This window comes from Anser brachyrhynchus (assembly GCF_964034855.1).
Source record: "Anser brachyrhynchus genome assembly, chromosome: 13".
NCBI classification, from domain to species: domain Eukaryota; kingdom Metazoa; phylum Chordata; class Aves; order Anseriformes; family Anatidae; genus Anser; species Anser brachyrhynchus.
The window spans coordinates 13,772,150-13,794,918 of NC_137708.1; the positions used below are offsets into that span (position 1 = coordinate 13,772,150).

The 22,769-nt window shown below is 50.3% G+C and overlaps 1 protein-coding gene and 1 long non-coding RNA gene across 2 annotated transcripts; one reads left to right on the plus strand and one right to left on the minus strand.

Annotated features, from left to right (window-relative positions):
• Positions 1-1,549: 1,549 nt before the first annotated feature.
• CD99L2 (CD99 molecule like 2) lies at positions 1,550-22,708 on the minus strand. Its single transcript, XM_080554031.1, has 11 exons — positions 22,216-22,708; positions 13,783-13,839; positions 12,847-12,894; positions 11,911-12,006; positions 11,658-11,738; positions 10,776-10,859; positions 9,262-9,324; positions 8,293-8,319; positions 8,093-8,215; positions 5,964-6,029; positions 1,550-5,529 (listed from the first exon to the last, which is right to left on the minus strand). Exons 1-11 carry the CDS (start codon positions 22,571-22,573, stop codon positions 5,465-5,467), a joined length of 1,068 nt encoding a protein of 355 aa, XP_080410157.1. The 5' UTR covers positions 22,574-22,708; the 3' UTR covers positions 1,550-5,464.
• LOC308177195 lies at positions 13,846-19,820 on the plus strand. The gene is made up of 2 exons (XR_013938936.1): positions 13,846-15,970; positions 16,265-19,820. It is a non-coding gene; the product is annotated as an uncharacterized lncRNA (long non-coding RNA).
• Positions 22,709-22,769: the final 61 nt, after the last annotated feature.

Sequence of the window (22,769 nt, forward strand, 5' to 3'; positions counted from 1 at the left end):
GATTCCTAGAGCTAAAATCTGAGAATTCAGTTTCACCAAGACTACCAGTTATTCCAACTGTGACTGCCTGTTTCTCCACAAGTTTCAACATAGCTCAGTGAATCTTCTCTGATCGTAAGGGATAGCAATGGGGGAGGGATCCTGCTATAAATCTGGGTAAGCACAATGGATGCTTTTGTATATACTTACCATGGTAATTTTCAAAAATAGGCTATATATGCTAGTTAAAGCATAGTTTTATTCTGAAGAAGTGATTAGTACAGTCTGTGTGTTTAGTCTGCGTCCTAATATTCATTTTTTTTCCTATTAACAACTACGTGTGCCATCCCTTTTTTATTTTTTAGTAAGGCAGTCAGTTTTGAACTGTTTGAAGAAAGAGCAGAACCTTGTTCCCCGTTTGATGTGCCATGAACAGAACTGTTAACTTCTAATTCAGTCGCTGGATCTTTTGCTTTGTGTTTTTTGGATGTGACTCCACTGAGTATAAAGGGAATGTGCAAAAAGACGGAAAGCAGTTAAATTTGACCTGTAGGGTTTTCTTAGTGTAGATGACACGTGAAGGGAGAACAAACTGAATCCAATATCCCAGAATGGGCCGAAGCTGTAGTAAGGAATTGAAACATTTTTTGCTTGTGAAGTAAGTTGAGTGAATCATCAGCATCAGACACTTTGCCATCTTAGTCCAGTTTCAGAGCTTAATTACCCTTTTTCCTCCTTTGTAGATAAAGTCTTTTTTTTCTTGTTGGTTATTTTTCAGGAAAATGGAAGAAGGCTTTTAAAGTTGGTAAACAGTCTTATCTGCCTGTTTTTGTTCCCTGCGCTGGCAGCCTTCCTCTCAAGGAGTTGATGCTTTAAACAAGAAGTGTTTGATTTTTCTCTTAGTTTTCAAGAAAAGCTGTACTAAGTCATAGGCAGTATTTGGTAACACTGAGAATGGCTGGTTTTTGAAGAGCTGGAAATAAGGGATCAGCAACTCCCATTCACGTGGATTGAGCCCCACAGCAGAGAACAAAGTAAAATGGGAAATATCAGAGTATTTCCCCTTTGAGACAAACTTTCTTCTTATGTTAAAATGCACAAAGCAACATCCATTTGCTGAGCAATCACATCTGAGCTAAGTGGATATCCTAGCAGAGATCTCTTCGCTGCCAGATCATGTGCAGTCAGGAAGGAATAATTTTATTTTTACAAGAAATAAGAGTCAGAAGTAGGTAGTTTGAAGTATAAAACACATTGTTTAACTCTGAGATAAAGCACCGCATCATTATATGGAGGCCAAAAACTTAACTTTGCATTGCATGGGAGATTCATCTCCTGCATATGAAAATATACAGAAAATGGCAGGAAACCTCTGGCAGTGAAATGGACTGAAAACTAAGCTTTAGTGAGTGCAGCCACGGATTATAGGGCATTCATTACCTGAGTTTAGTTGCTGGGTAGCCTGAGGAGGGAGAGGGACAGTGAGTGTGTGTGTGTGTGTTTAAATATTTCAATATTAAAGCTTTTGTAATGATAGGTGTTTTCTCACAAAGAAAACTGGTTTTGGAGGTTTTGAGTGGTTATGGTTTTTTTTCTTTATTAAAGTTTTTAGTTACAGAAGAGGTTATGTATAAAAAGGATATAGTCCACCTTTTGCAGTTTACTTGCAACATGAAAAAAAAAACAAGTCTATCATGTCTTATTAGACAGTTTATTTGTTGTTTTCCAAAGGTTGTCAAATTCTGATATTTCCCCCCATGACCCTTACATGCACATTAGTGAAATGAGTCTTATCTTTTCACAGCAGAACATTCAACCTTCATTTGGTATAGATCACTTCTGCATCAGTAAACAATAGGCTTTGCTTTTAGATAAGGATTTCACTCAAAAGAAATTATTCTCTAATTTCACAACGCTGTTGTTCCTGAACCTCATTTGTTCCTGGACCTCATTTGTTGCTGAAGCAAATCTGAAGGCCTTAGCCTGTCTATAGTCATTTTGCTTTTTCAGAATTAGAAACGGTACTGTGGACTAATTCCATTTTTATCACAACAAATGAATAGTTAACAATGACAAATATAGCACTTGTAAGGGTTCCTTAAAGGGGCTGTATGAAAATGACCGAGCTTATTAAAATGCAAAAAAAAAAAACCTGAAATTCATGTCAGAGTATTCTAAACTGAATAAACTAATGTCACAGTACCATAAATGCAGAACCTTCTACAATTGTGCTGAAGGAAAATGCAAGTAATTAATAGAATAAACAAGGGAATAAGAGCTGGTTAAGTTCCTTCGGTTCTCTGTTGCCTATATAATAGTGAAACCTCTTCTCAATCATTTCATTAAAAGTAGCTTTAGTTCAAAATGTGGGGTGTGATGAGAAAAAAAAAAAAGCCCACAGCACAGTTTTACTTAAATTCTCAGGACAGATGTATATACATAATTTTGGACTCCAGAAAAAAAAAAAATCCTACTTTTCTAGTATTTTTACACCTTTTTTTTAAATAAAGGATGAGAAAGTTCATACCATGTATACAGAATATAAGTGCAAAATTTTAAAAAATTCGATATCCACGTTTAAAGAGAATGGATACTAATTAAATGAAGATAGCTATAGAGGTGTCAGTTGTTTCAGAACTTGCATCACTACTAGGAAAACACGAATGAACCTTCTCAGTTGCTATAATGCCTGAGATAACAATGGCGTGAAGTACGAACTCCCTGTTTCTCAGACACTGATCTGACAGTTCAGATGGAGAAGGAAACAGACTGCAACAAAGCAGCATTTTGAGCCTTAGCTGACATTTAGCATATCAAGGCTTTGATTTTTGTGCACTTGTTTTGAAGAGAAGACTGGGTTTAATTTCTTTACTGCAGTATTTGTCAATGTTTTCCCATTTGAAATGCTGGAGGAAGAGTTTTTGAATTCTGTTACTGTAAACTTCTGAAAAAGTGCTCCCTTTCACTGTGCATTTATGTTTTTTTCCATATACTATACCTAGAAATCATATCAACAAAAGTTTTCACCAGTCATAAAAAGCCCTCATGAAAAGGAGCAACTTCAGTGCTGTTTGCTTCTCAATTCCAAAAGCAGATCTTTTTCTCAGTGAAAGTTTTTTTAAAAAACAAAACAAAACCAACCTGCAGTATTTGTGAATTACATGCATGTTTTTTTTAATCTCCTAGTATAACAGTTTCTCAAAGGAGGGTGTTACAGCCTGTAAGCAATCCTGAACACCCCACTGCACTGTCCACTAGACAAACAGGGAGTGCGCTGTAAGAGGAATGCGCTAAAACTGATGATCTGCATCTACAGCAAGCATTATCATCAGCAAAAAGAAATGGAATTACGTTCGCTTGATCTAACCTAGGAAAATGACTCCTAGTGTTCATCAATGCTACGTTGCAACGTTTTATCCACAATAATTTCGTAAAAAAATATTTTTCATGCTACAGCTTTCAAATATGTTTGACTAAGAAAGAAAAAAATAGATGATGGTGTTTGGAAATGGAGATGCCCAAGCTCAGCTGTGTGGCTTCGCTAGAATCAGACCTCCTGCATGGGATGGTTGGAATTCTGCAGACCATGCTCCCCCATGAAAGTCTTACTCTGGGACTAAGCAAACATATCGAGTATATTCCGTATCTATTTCTTCTGCTTACAGCCTCAGAACAAACGATAATATTTTTTCTAACCCAAACACATTCATAAAATAAAGTAGCAGTAGTTAGTCAACAGTTGTATAGTAGATAAAGTGTTCTAAATCTATGTGAGGCACCATATATCCTTACAACTTGTCTCCCTTATAAAATGCTGTAGTTGTTCTGTTGAGCTAGTGTAAGGCTTTAAAAATGCAAGTGTTAAGAAGAGCATAAAGAATTGTGCAGCTGCTGCAAAATACTTACAATGTTACTGGGCAATTTCCTTTCGAATTGAGCTGTTCCAGAGAAATGCTCCTGGGCTCATTCACCTATTGGCAAGGCCTCGTGTAAGTCATGTCTATCTGAAAGCTCTGAGTTTGTACATCAAACTGGAAATGCTTTTTTTAGTTCACATTCACACAATCTGGGATTTGCAAAACATTACAAAATGCACACATTTTAGGTTTATATATAAATAGCGAGTACTTTTTATACTAGGTAAAGTGAATTTTCCTTCACTTCAGAGCATGCTTTTTCAAGTATTCATTGCTTTGGGAAAAATGCATCAGAAGGTAGCTGTATCCACATTTCAGCATCGATAAGAAAGGGTTGGGGAGGAAGTATGAAAACTAGTTCTTGCGAGATAGCGAAGGTCGGGTCTGGGTAGCAGTACCACTGTGGCACAGGGGTGGGTGGGATGGGGGCGCGCTCCAGGCGATGGCGCAGTGCCGTGCTGAGCAAGGCTCACAGAGAGCTGCAGGACCCCCGTGGGACAGCAGCAGAGAACCCGTCCTCTCAGGACATCCTGCCTTTTTTAAAGGTTAGGTAGTGACCCAAAGGATGAAGCTTTGTATCCTTTTTCTACCTAATGTGCCAGGAAACGCTCTCAATAGTTGTATAATGATCAGAGAAGAAGGTGAAGAACTCTATCTACAACTCTTGTGGCAGTGAGTTAGAGATCTTAGATGCACACATTGTTTATTTTCTTTTGGGTTAAATCTGTGGTGTGCTCTATGGATGAGATCTCAATCTGTCCTTGAAAACATCTGAACGCAGTTTTTTTCGTCTCAGTGACAATACAGGAATCTCATGTCACAGACAAACCCTGCCACTTGGTAACTCTCTTCCCATCTCTACCATAGCCAAGCATTCAAATGGTGTTTGCTACAAGTGAACGCTGCATACACTGCTGGTACCTGTGCTTATGACTTGGCATGAAATCAGGTCCTCTGATTTGGTCAGAAGCCCAGTGCTGCGTGGAGGTGGAGCATCCCCAACTCCTGGCTTGGGAGCAGGGACTCACCTGCCTCAGCCTGAGGCCCTGCCTGAGGACATACCCATAGGCACTTGGTTTTAGGTACAGGTACACTAAGGACCACAATCTACCCTCAGGAAACGTGCGGTTTTCATCACTGCTGCCAGAAGTGACAGCCCATCACTGATGGCAGAAGTTGGCTGGAGGTGACTGACTAAGGGTTTTGAACGGTTTGCTTTGGGTTGCTATTTACAGGCACTTCACTGTCCTCACACCTGTAAGCAATTCTCCTTGAAAAAGACCTTTGTGATAATCGACCACTGCTGAAGCACCTTCTGTTGGTTTGCATACAACTTGAGACCAAACCTACAGTATTACTTCAATGTAAACATAGCTTGTTACAAAAAAAAAACAACAACAACACGTACTACCATCCTAACCCTAAAGCCTAGAGCAATAAGAAGCCAGTCCAAGCCTAAGTACACATTAAATAGCTTTGGATTCAAATTAAATAAAAAGCTAAATTACAAGCATGTAAGATCTCCGTGTTTGCTGCTGACTGATTCTTTTCTAGCCCCAGGCCATGCTTTAGATCTTTGCACTGTCTTGTTTTGGTGGTTCTGCTGATTGTGTTTCCAGTACTGAATATTTAACTGGAGAGGAAAAAAAAAATCATTAATACAATAGCACACAATAGTAACAAAGTGCAAGCAATGGGTGCCAGATACTGGTTGGTTGTATCTGACTTTGGAAAAGCTTTTACAGCAGCCTTGATTATCTGTCAGTGAAAGAAGGATCATGCTTTTCTTGTGTAAGACACTTTTGATGGCTGAAAACATGAAAGCTAAATATTAACTGCCACCGTTTGCAGAATGAGATCCTTGGTCTCTTATCACGGCTTTCCTTTGTGTACGATAAAGAGGGAAAGACATTGTAGTGGATGTTTTACAAAAAGCTGCAGCATAACCTAAGTAGTGTCTTCAAAGAGACGCTAGCTCAGTGCAGCGTGAGCGCCTTCAAGAAAGTCCTTCACTACAGCTGCTTTTGTGGCCAGATGCAGGAAGGTTAAGGAATGCAAAGTTCTCACCTTGGGGTTCCTCGCTTACAACAGCTTCCATGTTTTCCCCTTTCACATATTCTGCGTTAAGTCCCTCTGAGAAGTAACAATAAAGAGAGTGAGATGGGAGGGTAGAAAGCAGAAATGATTTGCTTTGATGCTTTAAAATCTCTAGTAATGGGCCTATCTTCTGTAAAAGCTAAGATGCTTTTTTGCAAACTCCTCTGCATTAACAGCAATACAGAAACATCACTAAACCATGACACGCAGCTGAGAAAGCGCTGTCGGACTTTCAAGTAACCACAGAGGCTCTCTCAGAAGGCAGAGCTTCCAGTCCCATCCCTTTTTTCTGAGTCTCTTGCTTCACCTTTACCATGCGAGGAGGCAGCAAGGCTAATTGCTGTGCTAGCACGGCTCAGCTTGCAGAGGTGCACGGAACTGGTACCTCTTCCAGGAGGGACTGCTATGCAGCAGGGGCTGCTTCTAAGCGTAGGTACGTGCTGTATTTCTCATTAAAAGCTAAATTATGCATAGCTGTAAGAAGCAGCTTAAAGCAAGGCTGTGCTGATGAAGCAACGTCCCAGCACGCGCCCCGCAGCAGCACCAGCGCCGCTGAACCGCGGGGTCTGCCGAGGGAGCACGCGGGCACGGGGTCCCCAAGGCTGCCACAGCGCCGCTTTCAAGCAGGGCAGCAGAAGTCAGAGAAAGATGAAAGCCCACCTTTACCTTGTCCCTCTGCAGCTTTGAGGAGTAAGGGACAAAGCAGAACTGGTGTCGCAGGCGGTGCTACCGCCCAGTTTGTAACTGTGCCTCCCACACCCCACGTTGCAGGCACTGCAGAGCTCCGTTTGCAGGCATCTCAACTTCTACGCATCTGGACTCAGCACAAAGCCCGGCAGGGCCCTGCTGTGCCCCTGCCCGGCTCCGGACAGACCTGTACCCATCTCCTGGCAGGGGAAAACCAGAGCAGGGCTGCTCCTCGCCAGGGCCGAGCCTGCCCTCCCTGCTTCCAGCAAGCGGTCATCACGCACCACCTCCGCCTCCCCCAGGCCGTGTGTTTTGCTGGGATAACACCAAATGCAATTTATGTTTTCCAATAAAAAGCCACTTCTGCAGCGGCTGACGGCTCTCAGATTTCTGTCATGCACTGCAATGCATCTAAGGCCTGACATTAGCCCAGCATGCCATGTCTGATGGCTTAAATTAATCCTCCTTTATAATTAACTTTAATTTCCTGCCGCCTTTCTGGGGCTTTGTGTGTTTCAGCTTCCCCCTCATCAAAGCCTTTGCTCTCTTTTTTTTAGTTATTTATTCTTGCCAAAATATCATTTAAGTGGGGGGAATATACAAGCGTGTTTCATTCCATCACATTCATTTGACTTTCCCTGCTGATCTCATTTACCAAAATGCTCCTGTTTGTTGCAGACACAACTGGGAAAATAGCACGATTCCAGCCAAAGCGTCCAGCCCCCAAACACCCTCCCCAGAGCACAGGAGGCTCTCAGGAGAATTCACTGGATTTATATAAAGAGAGCCTTTTCCAGCTGCTTGCAACTGCCCCGTAAGGGCCTGGGGGCTGCCTGCTGTTAAGGCCAGCACCACGCTGCCCCTCACCTGCCCTTAAACCTTCTGAGAGGGGTACGGTCCCTCAGGACGCATGGGTCCCTTGTCCCCAGCCACCTGCCTGCAGGTGACATGTCCCAGCCAGTACCTACAGCACCTCGGGGAGCTTGGCAGCTTAATTTGTGTTTAATTGCAGTGATTGCAAAGCACCTGGGGGGGTGGGTTGGGATATATCACCCACAGCTGTGGCTGCAGCCACTGTTTCACTGTTCCCCTGCTTCCCCTGCTGTTACCTGGTGAGTATTCACCTCTTGCAAAGAGCTTTTCTCTTTTCTCATATTTACCCATATTTATTTTGGGGTCAGAATTAAGTGTGTGCACAGGGTTGTGCTGGCAGTGGGTGTCTGTATGGGGGTCCTGGTAAACCTGTGCTGTGCTGGGGCAGAGGCAGGGCTCTCCCCTGCTGCCCCTTCCTGGGGGCAGTGTGGGGAGTTAGTGGGGGCAGAGGGGTGCACGTTCTGCTGGTGTGCCTGAATCCTGCTTTGGGCACTTCTGCCCCCCTGAACTGACCCCACTCCCACCCGGGGGCTGCTTACGCTGGATGCTGAAGCAGAACTTCTTCTGCTGGTAGGAGATGTAGCTGGAGACAGCCCCCACGAGCGCCATGGCCAGGGCGCTGGCGATGCCGGCGATGGTCCCTGTCTCCACCGTGTTGCTGCCTGCGGGGCACAGAAAGGCGCTGGGTGGCGGGGGGACACCCATGGACCCGCTCCCCCCAAGACCCCATGGTCCCTACCTTCATTGTTGGTGTTGCCTCCGGCACCTGCAAGAGAGGGAAGCCTGTCAGCGAGCCCAGTCCAGCTGTGTCCCACCTGTGGCCATGCTCACCCCACACCCCTGGGCTGGCACACGGGGCCCTCCTCATTCCTGTGCTGCTCCCTCAGCAATGTGAGGGTAAACAAGATACCAGGCAGAGGTACACAACATCCCCATGCCATCAGAAGGAGATAACTGGCTGAGCTCGTCACTCCAGGGCATATTTACGTAGCTTGAAGTCTGTTTTAAAGTCACCTTCCCTAGAGAAATGGGATCGGGAGCAGAGATGGTTCCTGCTGGCAGCTGTAGTTGTGAGCGAGGTGCTTAAATCCCGCGTACTGGAAGCAGGTCAGCGCTGTATTAACGTCTCCAGTGTGGTTCGTCCTTGGCACGGTGATTCATTAAATGTTGATTGGGCTTGTGTTGTTCATCGTCTTTAACTCGGCTGCTTTTAATACTGAATGCTGTGGATCCTCGCGTAGGTGTAGCCAGTGCTGCTGCTCCCTCCTGGTGTCCAGCCATGGATGGTCGTGCCTTGAGGGCCGCGTGAAGGCCGGCACCATGTTGGGGTCGGGGGACATGGGTCCCACAAAGCCTCAGGGGGTCAGAAACAGGCATGGCTGACTGGAGGTAGGAGGCTGAAGGCCTCTTCTTCTGTCCCCACCAGCCATGGTCCTGCTGCCAAGTGGTGGGAGGTGGGTTTGGTGTCTCCTGAAGGCGGCCGTGGTGTGGGCTGACGTGCCAGGCCCCAGGGCCACCTCAGCGTGCAGGCTGCTGGTGTAGCGGGGATGGCCGAGCCCACCGATCCTCTCAGGCCCATCGGGGGGTCCCAGGGGTCGCCTCCCCACCACAGTAGCAGGGGCAGAGGCCCTCCAGGAGGTCCCACGGCTCAGCCACCATCCCTGTGCCCCAGGCTGGGGCACAAACCTGCCTATAGGCCCGTGCTTACCTTTCTTCTTGTCAGGGCTGTAGCCTCCGTCCACGATATCAGCCAGGTCGTCATCTGAAAATGCTTTAAAAATAACAACAAAAACTGGTCGGAGCCCGAAGGGAAATCGTCCCCTGCGGCTGGGGGTCTGGCAGCTGCCTTCCCTTGGGGGGGTGAGTGAAGGAGTAGCCTAGAAAGCAGCCAACATAATGGAAAGGAAAAACAGTGTGTGGCTTGATCAGGGTGAGAAAGGTCAGGAAAGCCGGCTGCCAGCTGTCCTGGTGTCTGTGTCTGTCCTGGTGTCTGTGGGTGCTCCTGGGAAGCACAGGAGAGCTGGAAACGGGGCTCTGGGGGGACTCTGGTCCCCTGCGAGCATGGTGTGCCTGGGCAGGACAGGCTTCCAGCGACCTGCAGGGAAGTGCTGATCCCTCGGGAAGGCAAAGGCTGCGGTGTTCATCTCAGTATTCCCTACAACCTCTCTGGCTGTTTGAGGAACTCGGCTGGGTTTTCTGTGCAGCCTGGGCTGAGCAGGGGGCTGACGGGTGTGTTGCCACCAGTGGCTCCCGGCTGTTCCGTCCCCAAGCAAGGACAGAAAGAGGTTAATGAGCCGTTCCACTTCCCTCGCAATTACACAGCGTTAGCAAAACGTTCAACCCCAAATTATTTTATTTTAAGCTCATAAAAGAGGTAATAATTGACTTTAAGTCTTGCTTGAAAGAAAAGAGAAACGTGGAACGGGAGTTAGCAGCAGAATTAGAAAAGCTATTGAACCTTTGACTTTCCAGTCTGGAAAGAGACTTCCTTGCTCACTAGCTTACCGCAAAAAATAGTTTATGGGTTTAGTAATGAGTGTAAAGACATTTTAAAAAAAAAAAAAAAAAAAAAAAAAAAACAGAACCCAGAGAGGTCAAAAGCAACGCAAGGTGCAGCAATGCTGGGGAAGTGTGCGGCCGTTGGCTCAGCAGCTGGCTCACAATGAGTGCCATGTTCCAGCCATTCAACACCTCAAACCCTCCTGCAGGAGTCTAATGCTCCAACAAGGCCAGAATATCAAAGTGCAGACAAGTCACCTAGTTAATACAGCCTAATAAAATACCTGACTATTAATTACACGTGTGAGCAGGGTATACGGCCATCTCGACATCCATAAACTTGCCGTGCAAAGTCTGTTTTCTAGCTCCGGTGCTCAAGGGAACAATCCTCTCAGACAAACAACTCATTCACTGGAGTATTTTAGAGACTGGAAAAAAAAAAGTCTCCTGGCCCGTGGCGTGTGCTGTGCCAGGGCTGAGGCTGCTCTGGATTTATGTCTTGGCAATGACTGCGAACCCCAACAGCACTTGGTTAAATAGCTGTCGGGTATGGGGATGAGGTGAATGCAGCAGAACCACCGTGGCCCAGACAAGGCATTGCCTTTCTTTCTGCTCTCCCCCTACTTTTTGCAGCAACCCATTGCATCCAACCCGGGGACGCGTGGCTGATGGCACAGCATGGTCATGAGCAGGGTTGCAGGGAGAGGGGAAATCCACACGTACCTTCACCAGGTCTCAAGTTTGGCTGCCCACCGCCCTTCATATCATTGCTATCATCCAAAGCATCGGCCAAGTCCAATTCCTTCCCTACAAAACACCACAGCAGTGTGGGAACCTCCTTAATGACAATAATTAGTCAAGGAAAGGCTCAGCTTTGCCAGGGACCAGCATCACTGGAAGCAGCGAAGTCCCTGACGTTGCTGCTTCTTGGCGTGGCTATGTGCTGTTTGGGGGATGCTCTGAACCTGCCCCGGCGCTGCTGTTGTGACAAATGCAGAAATCGCATCACGTTGCAGATGGAGCCCAGGAATCACACAAATTGCACCAGACATAAGTGGTCAGAGCAAAGGTGGCATGATGGGGACGCTGGAAGGGGCACGGGTGTCCCGCAGCACCCACGCCATCGTGAACTGCCTCTGACCCACTGGCTTAGTGTGTTGTGTCTTTTTTTTTTTCCTCTCCATAAAATGCACAGTTGGTATCCTCAGGAGCTTGACTCGAACAGAGCAGCTTTCTATTGCCTTCGCTAAATGGCAGCTAAAAACGTGGAATGGAGCCAACCTGAGTTTCTCAACCCACTTGCTAGCTCGTAAATAAGTTTCTTCTCATCCAAAACTGATGTTGAGCCCGGGAGTGCCTTTTTGCCCAAAGCTCTGCCCAAACAGGCAGCAAAGGAGCCCGTGAGCTGGGCGCACTGAGACCCAAGCATCAACCCTGGTGGGGAAATGCAAGCCCCCTTGGCGGAGGAGGTATGCGGTGATGCTGAGGTGCCCCATCCGTGGGGTGCTTTTGCGTGGTTTGGTTACTCTGGGGCTTTTTCCTACCTCTCCCGTGAACACACAAAACAAAGGCTGGAGGCAGCAAGGCTGGGGAGCTCGTGCTCACCTGGGTTATGCCTGGGAGGGGGTCGCGTCGTTTTTGGCCGCTTGGTTGTGGTGGTGCGGATGACGTCCCCAAAGCTGTTGTCTGAAAGCGTGTGGAGGAAAGACAAAAACCCCATTACCCTCCCAAACATCAATCTGGCGAGCACCAAGTGGCAGCCCCCTCCTTGCCACCACCGGCTCCGGGTCCCCCTGCCCCAGGGCACGCATCAGCAGGGCTTCAATTTCAGAAGGGCGCGAGCAGATCCGTGGGGTACCTGGCTTCCCTGGCCGAGGGAAGGGCTTGGGAGTCGGCTTGGCTGGTCTGGTGGTGGTCTCCAGAGGGTCGTCGAAGTAGTCGGCCAGATCAAACTCTGTTGTGGGAGAGAAGAGACCGGCAAGCAGCGGCGCTGGTGGCTCTGCTCAGGCAGCCCCTGGTATTTGTCACCGCTTGGTGCCTCAGGGCTATGTCCGGCCAGATCTGCGCCAGGGGAGTCACCAGGAGCAAAACTCTCGTGTCCGAGTGACCCTAAGCAGTGTCCTGGAACGGGGCAGGTGCTGGGGATCTGGCCAGCCAGGGCACCTGACCGGCACCGTGGGAGAGATGTTTTTCCCTGGGTGGGAAAACATCACCAGACTGGCGCCGTTCAGTGGGAGCCGGGGATGTCCTGGAGGAAAAGCAGGAGCAGGGCCATCCTCCGGGCTCCTCCTGGGAGGAAAGCCAGCAGGTGCCGCATGGGCAGAACTGAAAGCCCTCGCACAGCCGAGCTGTGGTCTGTCTCCTCCATCGAGATACTGCAAAGCGTGCAGAACTCAGCCTTGGCCATAAATGCTCTCATGCTGCCTGCCTTCAGAATGGCCAGAAATATCAATATCGCATTTACTTAGGTGCACAGACGCTGGTGGGGAGGAGAGGCAGAGGAAGCGAGCAGCTGGGGCTCACACAGATATACAGTCGATGGAGAGGATGGAGAAGATGCCTTGGTGCAGGTGGAAAAGCTCACGCAATGCAAGCAGACACTGCAGCACAGCTTTTGGCAAACCAAGGGGAGGTGGTTTATTGAAAACCACGGGCAGTTACATCTGCGGCACCCGTATGGGCAAGCGAAGGTTTCTGCACTGGAGTCTCTGCCAACACAGCACGCAGCCAACAGGGTGGCTGGTGCGGTGCAGCCCCAGGGTTTTGCTTAAATGACATGTGTGCAACGTCTCACCTCTCCCTCCTGTCCCACCGGACGGCTTCTTGGCTCCCTTAGGAGTGGCTGTGGCAAAACGGGAGAGAGATGTTAGTCGTGGGCAGCACTGGAAATGTCACCGCCGGCCTGACGAGTGGCCAGGACTTGCTGGCATGCCCTCAGCTTTACAGCCAACCCTTCCTGCGTTTGTCACTGTGGAGCCCACGCCTGCGACACCCCCAGGCTGTGACCCCACACATACAGCAGGAGCCCTGTGCACGATCTGGCCCAGAGCTTTTTTGGGGCTTGGATGCAACTGACACCCAGCAGAGAACCGGAATAAACTCCTCCAAGGGACGCCTCCAGGAGACAGCAGCAAACAGAGCAAGGATGGGTACTGCACGGAGCAGCGTGGAAAACAGCAGCCAGCTCCTGGCGCTGGGCTGTCCCTGCCCCTGGATACTGGAGTGAGGGATCGCTTCCAGCGCTGCCTTACGTGTTGGAGGCTCCCCATCAGCTGGAGGAGTTCTGGAGACACCCCGATGCTCAGTGCCCAGCTCTCCTGGCCACTCCCGTGCCAAAACAAGCTGCTGTCAGCTTTACAGGTTGGATTTCTTTGGTTTTTTTTTTTTTTTTCATTTTTATTGTACCTGTAGACCACTATCCATTAACATCAGCATTAGCAAGTATATGAATAAACTATGAGCAAGAGTTGCGGTTGCTCCGTTCCTATTAATTTCCATCTGAATACCGCTGAGCTTCAACTCCAGCGTGTGGTTACGATCTGATGGGGTCTGGCTGCTGACTTCCCTTGCTCTCAGGCTGCTGCGATGCAGAGGTTTCAGACCCTCTTACAGCCCTCACTTTGATGTTTGTTGGTACTTCTGGAAAGGGAGTGGGGTGCCAGAAGGCCTAGTGCAGAAATATCATCAACAAAATGACATTTTAATGAATGTAAAAATAAATTAGACTTACGCTGTACCGGGCCGAGGGCATCTTCTAGGCTGAAGCCCCCTGGGTCGTCCCCATAACCTGCAGACAAAGAATCAGCACAGGTTTGACTTGCTCCACACAGCGTCAGTCACCTTTAAATACGGCCTGGATAGATGCGCGTGCTCAAATTGCTTTAGTTTATAGAGGGCTTTCTGCTTTTTTTCTAAACCTGACCCATCATCAGTGGTGAGGAAGACATCAGCCTTCCCTGCATCCCGTGACTGTTAAATTGCAGAGCAGTCATCTCTGGCTTTTCCATTTGTTTGCCTTAATGGATGCGGTATAAAAACACACGCTACGCTTGAATTTGTCAAGCAGAGCCTACCAATTCATCTCGCCGGCTGCCACTCACCCGTGGCTGGGCTCCCGATTACAGGTTTGCTAAACACCCGGAGAACATCGGAACGCCACTGACAAATTGGGTGAAAAGCCAGCAGAGCGCACGCACCTCTTCTTGGGAAGTGCCTTCTGACATCGCGGATGGAAATGCTGCTGCTGACTGCAACCCCAGCAGAATATTTCAGGCAGCACCTGCATCCTCCTGCCGTGGTGATGTGCACCAGGAGCAGGGTGAGGAACTCGGCCACGCGGCGCTCGAGGTGCCCGCACCAGCTCAGCACCACGCCACGTCCCGGGGATAACCACGCTGCACCGTGGGCCCATGCGCTGGCCTGGCTAATCCTGCCACTCTCCGTCTTTTCCTGCATCACGTTAATTACTGTTGACTTACCCTAGTTCTGACTGTATTTGTCTTGATAAATTCATGCTTTTACATCTCAGAGCATGCTGAGTAATTAATATCCTTTGGGTTTGCTAAGCACTGCCGCACTGCGAGAGAACATTAAAATGGCTTTCCTCTTATTCCTACTGCTAAATGGATTTAGCTGGTGCCACCTGAGCTCCAGCGTGCTTCATGAATAAATTTAAAGCTTTACTGACAAGGACAATAACACCGAAAACGCACCAGTCCATCGGAAAGCAGGTATCAGCATTTCAGAGGAAAACTTGTACAGGGAGCGGTCACCGAGCGCTGCAGCGCCTTCAGCTCTGCTTTTGGCCACTCGTGCACCACGTCTTGTTCCGTCTGCCGTCTCTGAACGGAGCCCCAGCGACCAGTGTTACTACTGGTAGTAATGCCAGGAACAGTCTGTCTGGGTTGGGGAATCCCCCAGGTTAATGATAGATGGCCAGCTGATTGAAGCCGCCAGCGCCTTTAGTTCAGGCAGGGAGCGTTACAGAGACGTCCTGCACCTTTACGGCGTCGGTAAGCACCGCTCCTGGCGAAGGCAGGCTGTGTGCTCGCCGGCAGGTAAGGGCTGAGCTCTGCTCCGTGTTTTGTCGCTGCTACGCACCAACCAAGCACGCTTCGCAGCCAGATGCTTCAAGTCCACGCCGTGCTCGTTCACCTCATACCAGCAGCTTTTCGGGTGCTTTGCCCTGCTCTGTCCCAGCAAATCCCTCTGCTCCAGGAGCGTGGAGGGGCAGCAGTCACAAAAAGCCCCAAATCCCCTCCTGTGCTCAGAATCTCTACCCAGCACATGCTGTCTGTGCATTATGGGCTGGGAGCACTCCCCAGGAGAGGCCGGGGCTTGCTGCTGCCAACGCAGGTCTGTGATGCACGCCGAGCGCACACACCCCTTTAGGACCTGCCCGCGCTGCCTGCAGCCTCGCACAGGGTTATAAAAACACTGGTGTATGTTTATAGGACTCAGGAAAACATCTCCCAATTGCTCGGTGTCAGGGAGCGGTATGGGATCTTTGGGGTTTATGGCTAGGTGGTGGTTTAGGGTTCTTTTGTATGGGGTTTTTGGCACAACTCCATCTCTGGACCAAACATCACTGGGATGGGAGGTGATGCAGTGTCACGGGGTCTCTCAGGTCCCAGTGCTGCTTTTAAATACCCCTTTAAATCTCTTTGGGAGATAAAGGAGCGCTGGGTGCAACGCAGCCCTTGCCCTGCGTACAGGCTCCATGCTGCCCTCACCCTGCAGTTACTGTCGGATGGCGCTGGAGCATCCTCAGGGCTGTCTGTTTATGGGGAGAGGACAGGTGAACGAGCCGTGTTTTCCCTATCTTTCTTCAATGCAGCAACCTAAAGAAACAAACCCGGGCACCTCGCAGTGTGTAACGCGGATTCCCAAATGCCCAAGCCGGGGAAGGAAGGACAGAGGTGAGGTGCTGCAGCTCCCCCTTGCCTTGCCAGGGGTGTTTTGAATCCAAGTCAGCTGCTCTCTGAAGGCAGAAGGGGTTTGTGCCTTAATGCATTCCCTCCTCGTTATTTCCTGTAGCAGGCAGCTCAAACGCGCGATTGTACTCGTCAGCTTTTCCCTTTGTACAATTATATATATGTATTTTCTAATTACACCTCGCTGTTTGACAAAGCTGGAATTACAGTACCGTAACTCACACCAGTACGCTGTCAGGCCGCCGGCACTCCTAGCAGCGCGCCCGTTTCCATTTTTAGTGCCTGCCCACGTACCTCGCCGTGCAATACGGGCGTGCTCGGCTTCCGGGGGAATTCGGAGCCTGTGACGGGGCGAGACTGGCAGTCTGGGTGAGCACAGCAAAGTCCAGAGCAGGTACGGGGCTGGAAGGGAGAATCCGAAGGCGCTCTCCAGTGTCTTGGCGAGAGAAAGCAGCTCCTGCCCCTAGGGCTGCCCCCCTGGCGGGCACGAGGTGATGCTGCTGTCCCCGTTCTCCACTCCCAGCAAAACATTTTGATTTCCAGAAGTACTAATCAAAATCGCTCTTGATTATGGCAAAAACAACCTCTGCTGTAATTTTTTTTTTATGCAATTAACAAGGGTATATGGTAATTCCAAGCAATCTTGCTCTTGAGATTAAAGGAAAGCCTGCCAGGAAGCACATGAATAAAGCTTTAAGACGAGAATTTGCATAATGAAGACTTGCTCTGTGCGGAGGGACTGATGTCTGAGCCCTGCTAACAGCAAGGCCAGCAGGAGCTGCCCGGCTGTGCCCCACGCACCCAGCAGGAGCTGCTGCCACCCAAGGTCCCTGGGCATCCTCTCCCTACCCAGGCAGGCAGATGGACCTCTGGCTGCTTGCAGAGCCACAAGAGCCCCAGCTCTGAACCCATCTGCAAGAAGACGAGCTCTCCCAGCAGGATGCTCTTCAGGCCCCTTTTCCTTCCCTGCCAGCTGTGGTTTCAGTGCCTGGACCTTCTAAAGCTGGGAGGGGGCTGCAGACCCCGAACGTCCCCGCTCCGAATCCTGGCAAGGGGACAGCGAGCGCCCAGGGCAGCCCCAACACCTGCTCCACAGCACGAAGCTTGCAATGTTCCCACGGCTCCCCGGCATCTCCGCATCGCGGGCAGGTGACAAGGGTCCCACACAGCTTTGCTCAGATGATCGATCCTTGTGGTTCGTGCCCAAGAAGAGGTCCTGGTGCGCGCCACATTCCACCCGTTCCAAAAAATGTTCCGGTTATTCCCAGGGGACCGCATCAGGTGAGGACGCCTGCATGTTCCTGAGCACAAGCATCTCCCCCCAAGGAGCAGGAGCCCAGCCAGGGGCATGCACGCTGTCCCGGCCCTCCTGGCCACCAGGCAGCAGGAATTGCCCATCCGCTGCCACCCCGCAGCATGTGGGACCCACGGACCCAGCTCACGCAGCTTGCCATCTTCGGTGAAGGTCAGAAAACGTGGACGGTTCCTTTCCCTGACTTTCCATTACTGCAGGCGTTTTCCTGCTTTTCTGCATGCTGTCCAAGCAGCGCTGTTACACAGAGCCATTACGGGCTGCGTTCAGATCTGTCATTTGATTTCTGCTTACACGTTAAGTAATGACTCTGAATTCGCCTAGGGCCAAAGATGCCTGTTTATAAACCAGCCGACAAATTACGGCACGAAAGCATTTTGTTCCTAACCCCGCGCAGAACAGCTAATGACAAAGCCAGGGATGCAGGAGCCCAAAGAAAACCGAGGCAGGAGATTAAGTGCTTATCACCTGATTCCCAGCGGAGAGACATCGCTCTCATCAGATAAAGATCAAGAGAAGATGTCGTTAAAAGTAGGTAAATAGGGAATTACACGGTAAAAACGCTGGTTCATCACTTGGGATGTGCTGCAGGCTTAGTCTTCCACTGCTGGGGGAGTTCGCCAGGGAACCAGAGCGCTTTGCTACTCACCTGGCATGAAATAATTTAGATGTATAAAACCGGGAGCTCCCGGAGCTCAAAGAGAAGTCCACCACCGAGTCTCAGCCCTTCTCACCCAATCTGTGGTGACCCAAAAGGGAAATGTGATCGCTGTTTCTCAGGTAAGTCCTGCTTCCTTCCCCCCCCGGCCCAGCACCATGCAGAGGTGGCCTCCTGGACCTCGATGTTAAGTGCACAACTCGCGGCCATACTGCGGTACCCCACCGTTAAGGACAGATGCTGATCGCTGCTGCTGTGTGTTAGGTCATCGTATGAATGAAAAGCAGAAACATGAATGGAAGTAAGAGTATGGCAGCTCCAGAATACCAAGGTAACACAAAAACGCTCGCAGAAGAAACCAAGTAGTCGAAGAAGAGCAAAACTAGGCAGGCATGGCTTCTGGCTACAAGCTGGGTGGCTTCCACTACCACCACCACTTGCAGCACGGCCATTTCTTATCCAAGCACAGAGGCTGTGCATGCTGCCAGTTGCTTAAAACCTCTCCTTTTCCCCTTTTTCACCCACGGGCCTTTCCCTCTGGCTCGCTCACTCAGGACTGCAGGGCAGAGGCACGGGAAGGCTTCCTGCTGCTGCCACAGGATGACCCCTGCTGCTCGCCGGCCCCGTTCCCCTCCTGCAGGGGCAGAGCTAGGGCTGTGCTGTTGGGATCTCATTGCAGGTCTCGTGCCCTGCTGCTGCGTAAAGCTCTTCCTCTCCCTCCTGCCTCCGACCACCCTGGGTCCGCGCCGCAGCTCCCACCGAGCTCACAGCCACGTGCGTGTCCTCCTGAAGCGGGATGTCGGGCAGCCTCCCTGCCTTTGGCAAGCCCTTTCTATTCAGATCCCCCTGTGCATAAGCAACGGGAGCGTTCCAAAGAGCAAGCGAAGCGCTGAGCAATTCCTGCCTTCCAGCCCCGTGCTGTGCCCGCCTGGCCCCACGACCGCTCCTTGGGCCGTGGCTCTCCGCTGCCTTCTGAGAAGCGCTCTTCGCTCGGCAAATGCCTTCTCGTGCTCGCCTCCCAGATCACAGCTAGCAAACCCAGCATCTGGATCCCCAGCTTTGAAGTCTCCTTTTCAAAAGAAGTCTTTTCATGTTTTGCCTTTTGATATGCGGCATTCATCTTCCCCAATCCCGCTCTATTCAAGTTCTTCCCCCAGTTGTGAATTACACCAGTTGGATTACAAAGGATTTATTGCAAAGGTTTTCTCTTTGCCATCGGTGTGATGCAGTTTATTAAACATATGTTTTGCTATTAGAGTGGCGGCAGAAGCGGTGTCTAATAAAAACCCCCTTTTCCTTTAGTTAACTATAAAGTCAGTGCCTCAAACCTCCAGGAGACAGTTTTGTAAGGAGAAACAAATTTGTTTTTAAACTGAGGGGTCCTAAAAGTTTATTCTAGTCAACACTGGAGATCAATAGACTGCTCTGTTTTATGTGCTGTAAGGGCTGAAACGGTTGCAACAGATGTAAGGAAAAAATTACATTTTTGTACAGGGGAAAAAAAAATCAAGAGTAAAATAGCCATTTCCAAGCACAGGTATCACCAAGCTAGAGGAAGAGGTTCTGAAATACAGGCAGAAATATGGAAATTAATTATTTCTAAAGCTCCATACAAAAATATCTGGGCACAACACGTTTAATTAATTCGTATTTGTTCAAAGATCAGAGATAATTTGTAAGAAAACCAATTTAGCTTCTCCCACTTTGTCAGAAACACTATCAAAGTAAAATTATTCCTTAAACGTATTACTTTGACTTGCCACCGATACCTAGTAATTATAAATTTTATAACATAATAGTGGATAATAACTAAGGTTTTTAGTAAACGTAGATGCCTTGCACGAGGCTGCTACCTAGCTCAGCACCGACGGCAGCACCAAACCGTGCCCTCGCTCCTCTGCCGTGCCATTCCTCCCTACTGCCAGGAGTGTGGCGAGCGGTCCCTGCAGTGCTGGCAGGTCACCGGGTGCTCGCAGAGCTGCCACCGCCGCCGCTGTGGCAGAGGCAAGCCCGGACAGCTGGGCAAACACCTGGCGAGGAGCTGGCTCCTGCTGCGCTCGCCACCGGCCACCGCAGCGCGCACAGGGCGTGCAGGGGAGCTGCCCGCAGTGACCGCGCCATCTGCGCAACAGTTAGCACTAATTACGCTGTCGAATATCGCTTTCTCATTTAAGTAATTATTGTAACTGCTGGTGGGACACTGCTGTCACACTTGAGCGGAGAGGTATCCGTCAGAGGCTGCCTGCTAGGACGCGGGATGGCAGCACCAGGAGTTGCCTATCACTGCTGATGCTGCAGCTCCGGAGGACGCGCCAAACTCTATTGCTCAGTTGTAATCACTTTGTAATTGCTTTTCAAGTTTTTCATGCACAATATAAAGCATAAAACCTGGACAGGCCCCTTCTGAGAGGCCCGCGAGAGGTAACCTTGCACTCCCTGCAGGAGCAATGACCTCAGGTGTCACGTTTGCCATTTCCATGAGAACATCAGTGCGTTTCTGTCCTGGCTTATGATGAAGAGAGACTAAAAAAAGCCAGAACAGCGTGGAAAGTTCCTTGCTTGACTGTTTTCTTTATCATTTTGGACAAGCATCGGGCTAACCCTGCATGACTCAAACATAACTACTTCTTCCTGGAAAAGCCACAGATCTGAGGATTTAAAAAATCATGCAAGGTGCTAGAAGAGCACAGGCTCCATGGTAATGCTCTGGAGAGAAAAGGCTTCACAAAGCAAAACCTACCATATTTTTTTCAGTTCAGAAGTAGTCAGTTTGCTCCAGCTTTCCTGAACAACTGCAGTTGAGATCCATATTATTGTTGTGCTGGTGGCTGATATGGACCTCAGCTGCACAAATCATGTTCAATACTGGTTTCGCTGCATAGTTTGCTCTCTGACACTGAGAGCACCAAAGAAACTTGATTTCTATTACCACTGCATGGCAGAGCTGGGGCTGAAAGCCCCAAGGGACAGCTCTGCCTTGGAAACCCACTTCTTATCACTACCTTGTGCTCTTCTGTGGCCACTTCAGTGCTCAGCTGGCAAAGGGCTCCCGGCACCTCTGCAAGAGCCACGCGGCAAGGCTGAAGCCGCCTGCCAGGACCTGATGCCCGCTCCATGCAGAAAAGGCTGCAAATGCCAAGCCCCTTCCTTACCCTTGTGCAGTCATTCCCATGGAGGGGCAATTCAGCGCAGCTCAGACAGGGCCAAACTGAGCGTTGTTCAGCTACCTGCAAAGCCTGGCACCAGCAGAGATGATTTGCAGACCTTTAGAATGAAATTCGTTTTGATGCAAGAACAGCCAAGGATGTTTAAGGGCTGGACCCTGCAGCCCAGCACTTAAGAACGAAACAGAGCAGCGTTTTTCTTTGGCCGTGCTGCAAGCAGCGCAGAATGCAAACAGCTTTGCTGCTGAGTAATCAGTAATTTGTCATTTTCATCTGAAATCGGGATTTCGCACCCAGCCTCTTAGCTCGGTCTGCCAAACTGACACCCGCAGTTAGAAACGCAGCCACCGAACAGTGAGCAGGAGCAGCCTCGGACCGCACCGCAGGTGCCCGGCAGGTAGGGACCCAGATGGAGACCACCTCCGGGCTGACTCATGGCAAGCCTCGGCTCTTCCAGCAGCACGAGCTGCTCGCTGCCACCTTAATCTTCATCGCAGTGCTGCCGTCCTCCAACATAGCTGCGTTGGATGGGTGCTTCCTCGCCAAAAAGGGATTTTTAGAGAACTTTCCTAGGGCCTTTTACATAATGGTTGACTATTTTCTCTGCGTGACCTTAAAAAGGACTTTCTTTTCTATTAAGGAATAAGAAACGGATAGCTTTTTAAGAGTACTTTAAAATAAAGGAAATGAAGAGGTAGGGTAAGCATCGATTTCATGATTTCACGACCACCCAAAAAAAAAAAAAAAAAAAAAAGGCTCGTTTCTTGCTATCTGCAAAGCTCGCTGCCCCGCTGGGACCGATGCCTGGGCTGGCCCCTGCCCGTCTGCAGAAGCAGCGAGGACGCAATCGGCAAATCCGGGTCGCACGGGGGGGGGACCGACCCTGCTGGCCCCGGGCTGCCGCAGCGCCGCCACCCCAGCCCCTTCCCCAGCCCCAGCCCCTTCCCCAGCCCCTGCCCGAGCCCCCAGCCCCCTGCCCGCCGCCGAGCCCCCACCCCCGGCCGCCCTTTCCCTGCAGCGCCGCGGACGACGGGGAGGTGACGGGGGGTGACGGCCGGGCCCCCCCCGGCCCCCCGCCAGCCGCCCCTTCCCCTACCTGCGGCCAGCAGCGCGGCCAGGGCGAGGAGGCGCAGCGGGCGGCGGGCGGCCATGTCGCGGCGGGGCTGCGCCTCTGCCGCCCGGCCTCTGGGGCGGGGCTGCGCAAAGCCCGCCTCGGCGCCGCGGCCCGGCCCGCTCCTGGGCTGTGGGGGGGCCTCGGGGCCTTGCCGCGACCCTCCCGGGGCTACTTCGGCCGGGAAGGGTGGTGCTGCAGGTCGGGCTGCCGGCCCGCGGGCCGCCTCCTGGGGCTGGTGGGCGGCGGGCGCTGGATGCGCTCCTCTCCTAAACGGGGAGGAGGGGGGAGTAGTTAGTCCTAGAATCATTAAAAGGCCTCCGAGATCATCCAGTCCAAGCATCGCCTGCCACCAGTGTCACCCACTAAACCGTGTCCCTAAGCACCACGTCCAACCTCTCCTCAAACACCCCCAGGTACGGTGATGCCTGGCTCACCACAGTTTTAGCCACCTGGGAGATGCAGTGATGCTAGGGCCTCCTGCATCCCTGCAAGCAGTGCTTGGGAGGCAGGGAGCAAGCAAACAGGCCGTGGTAGGG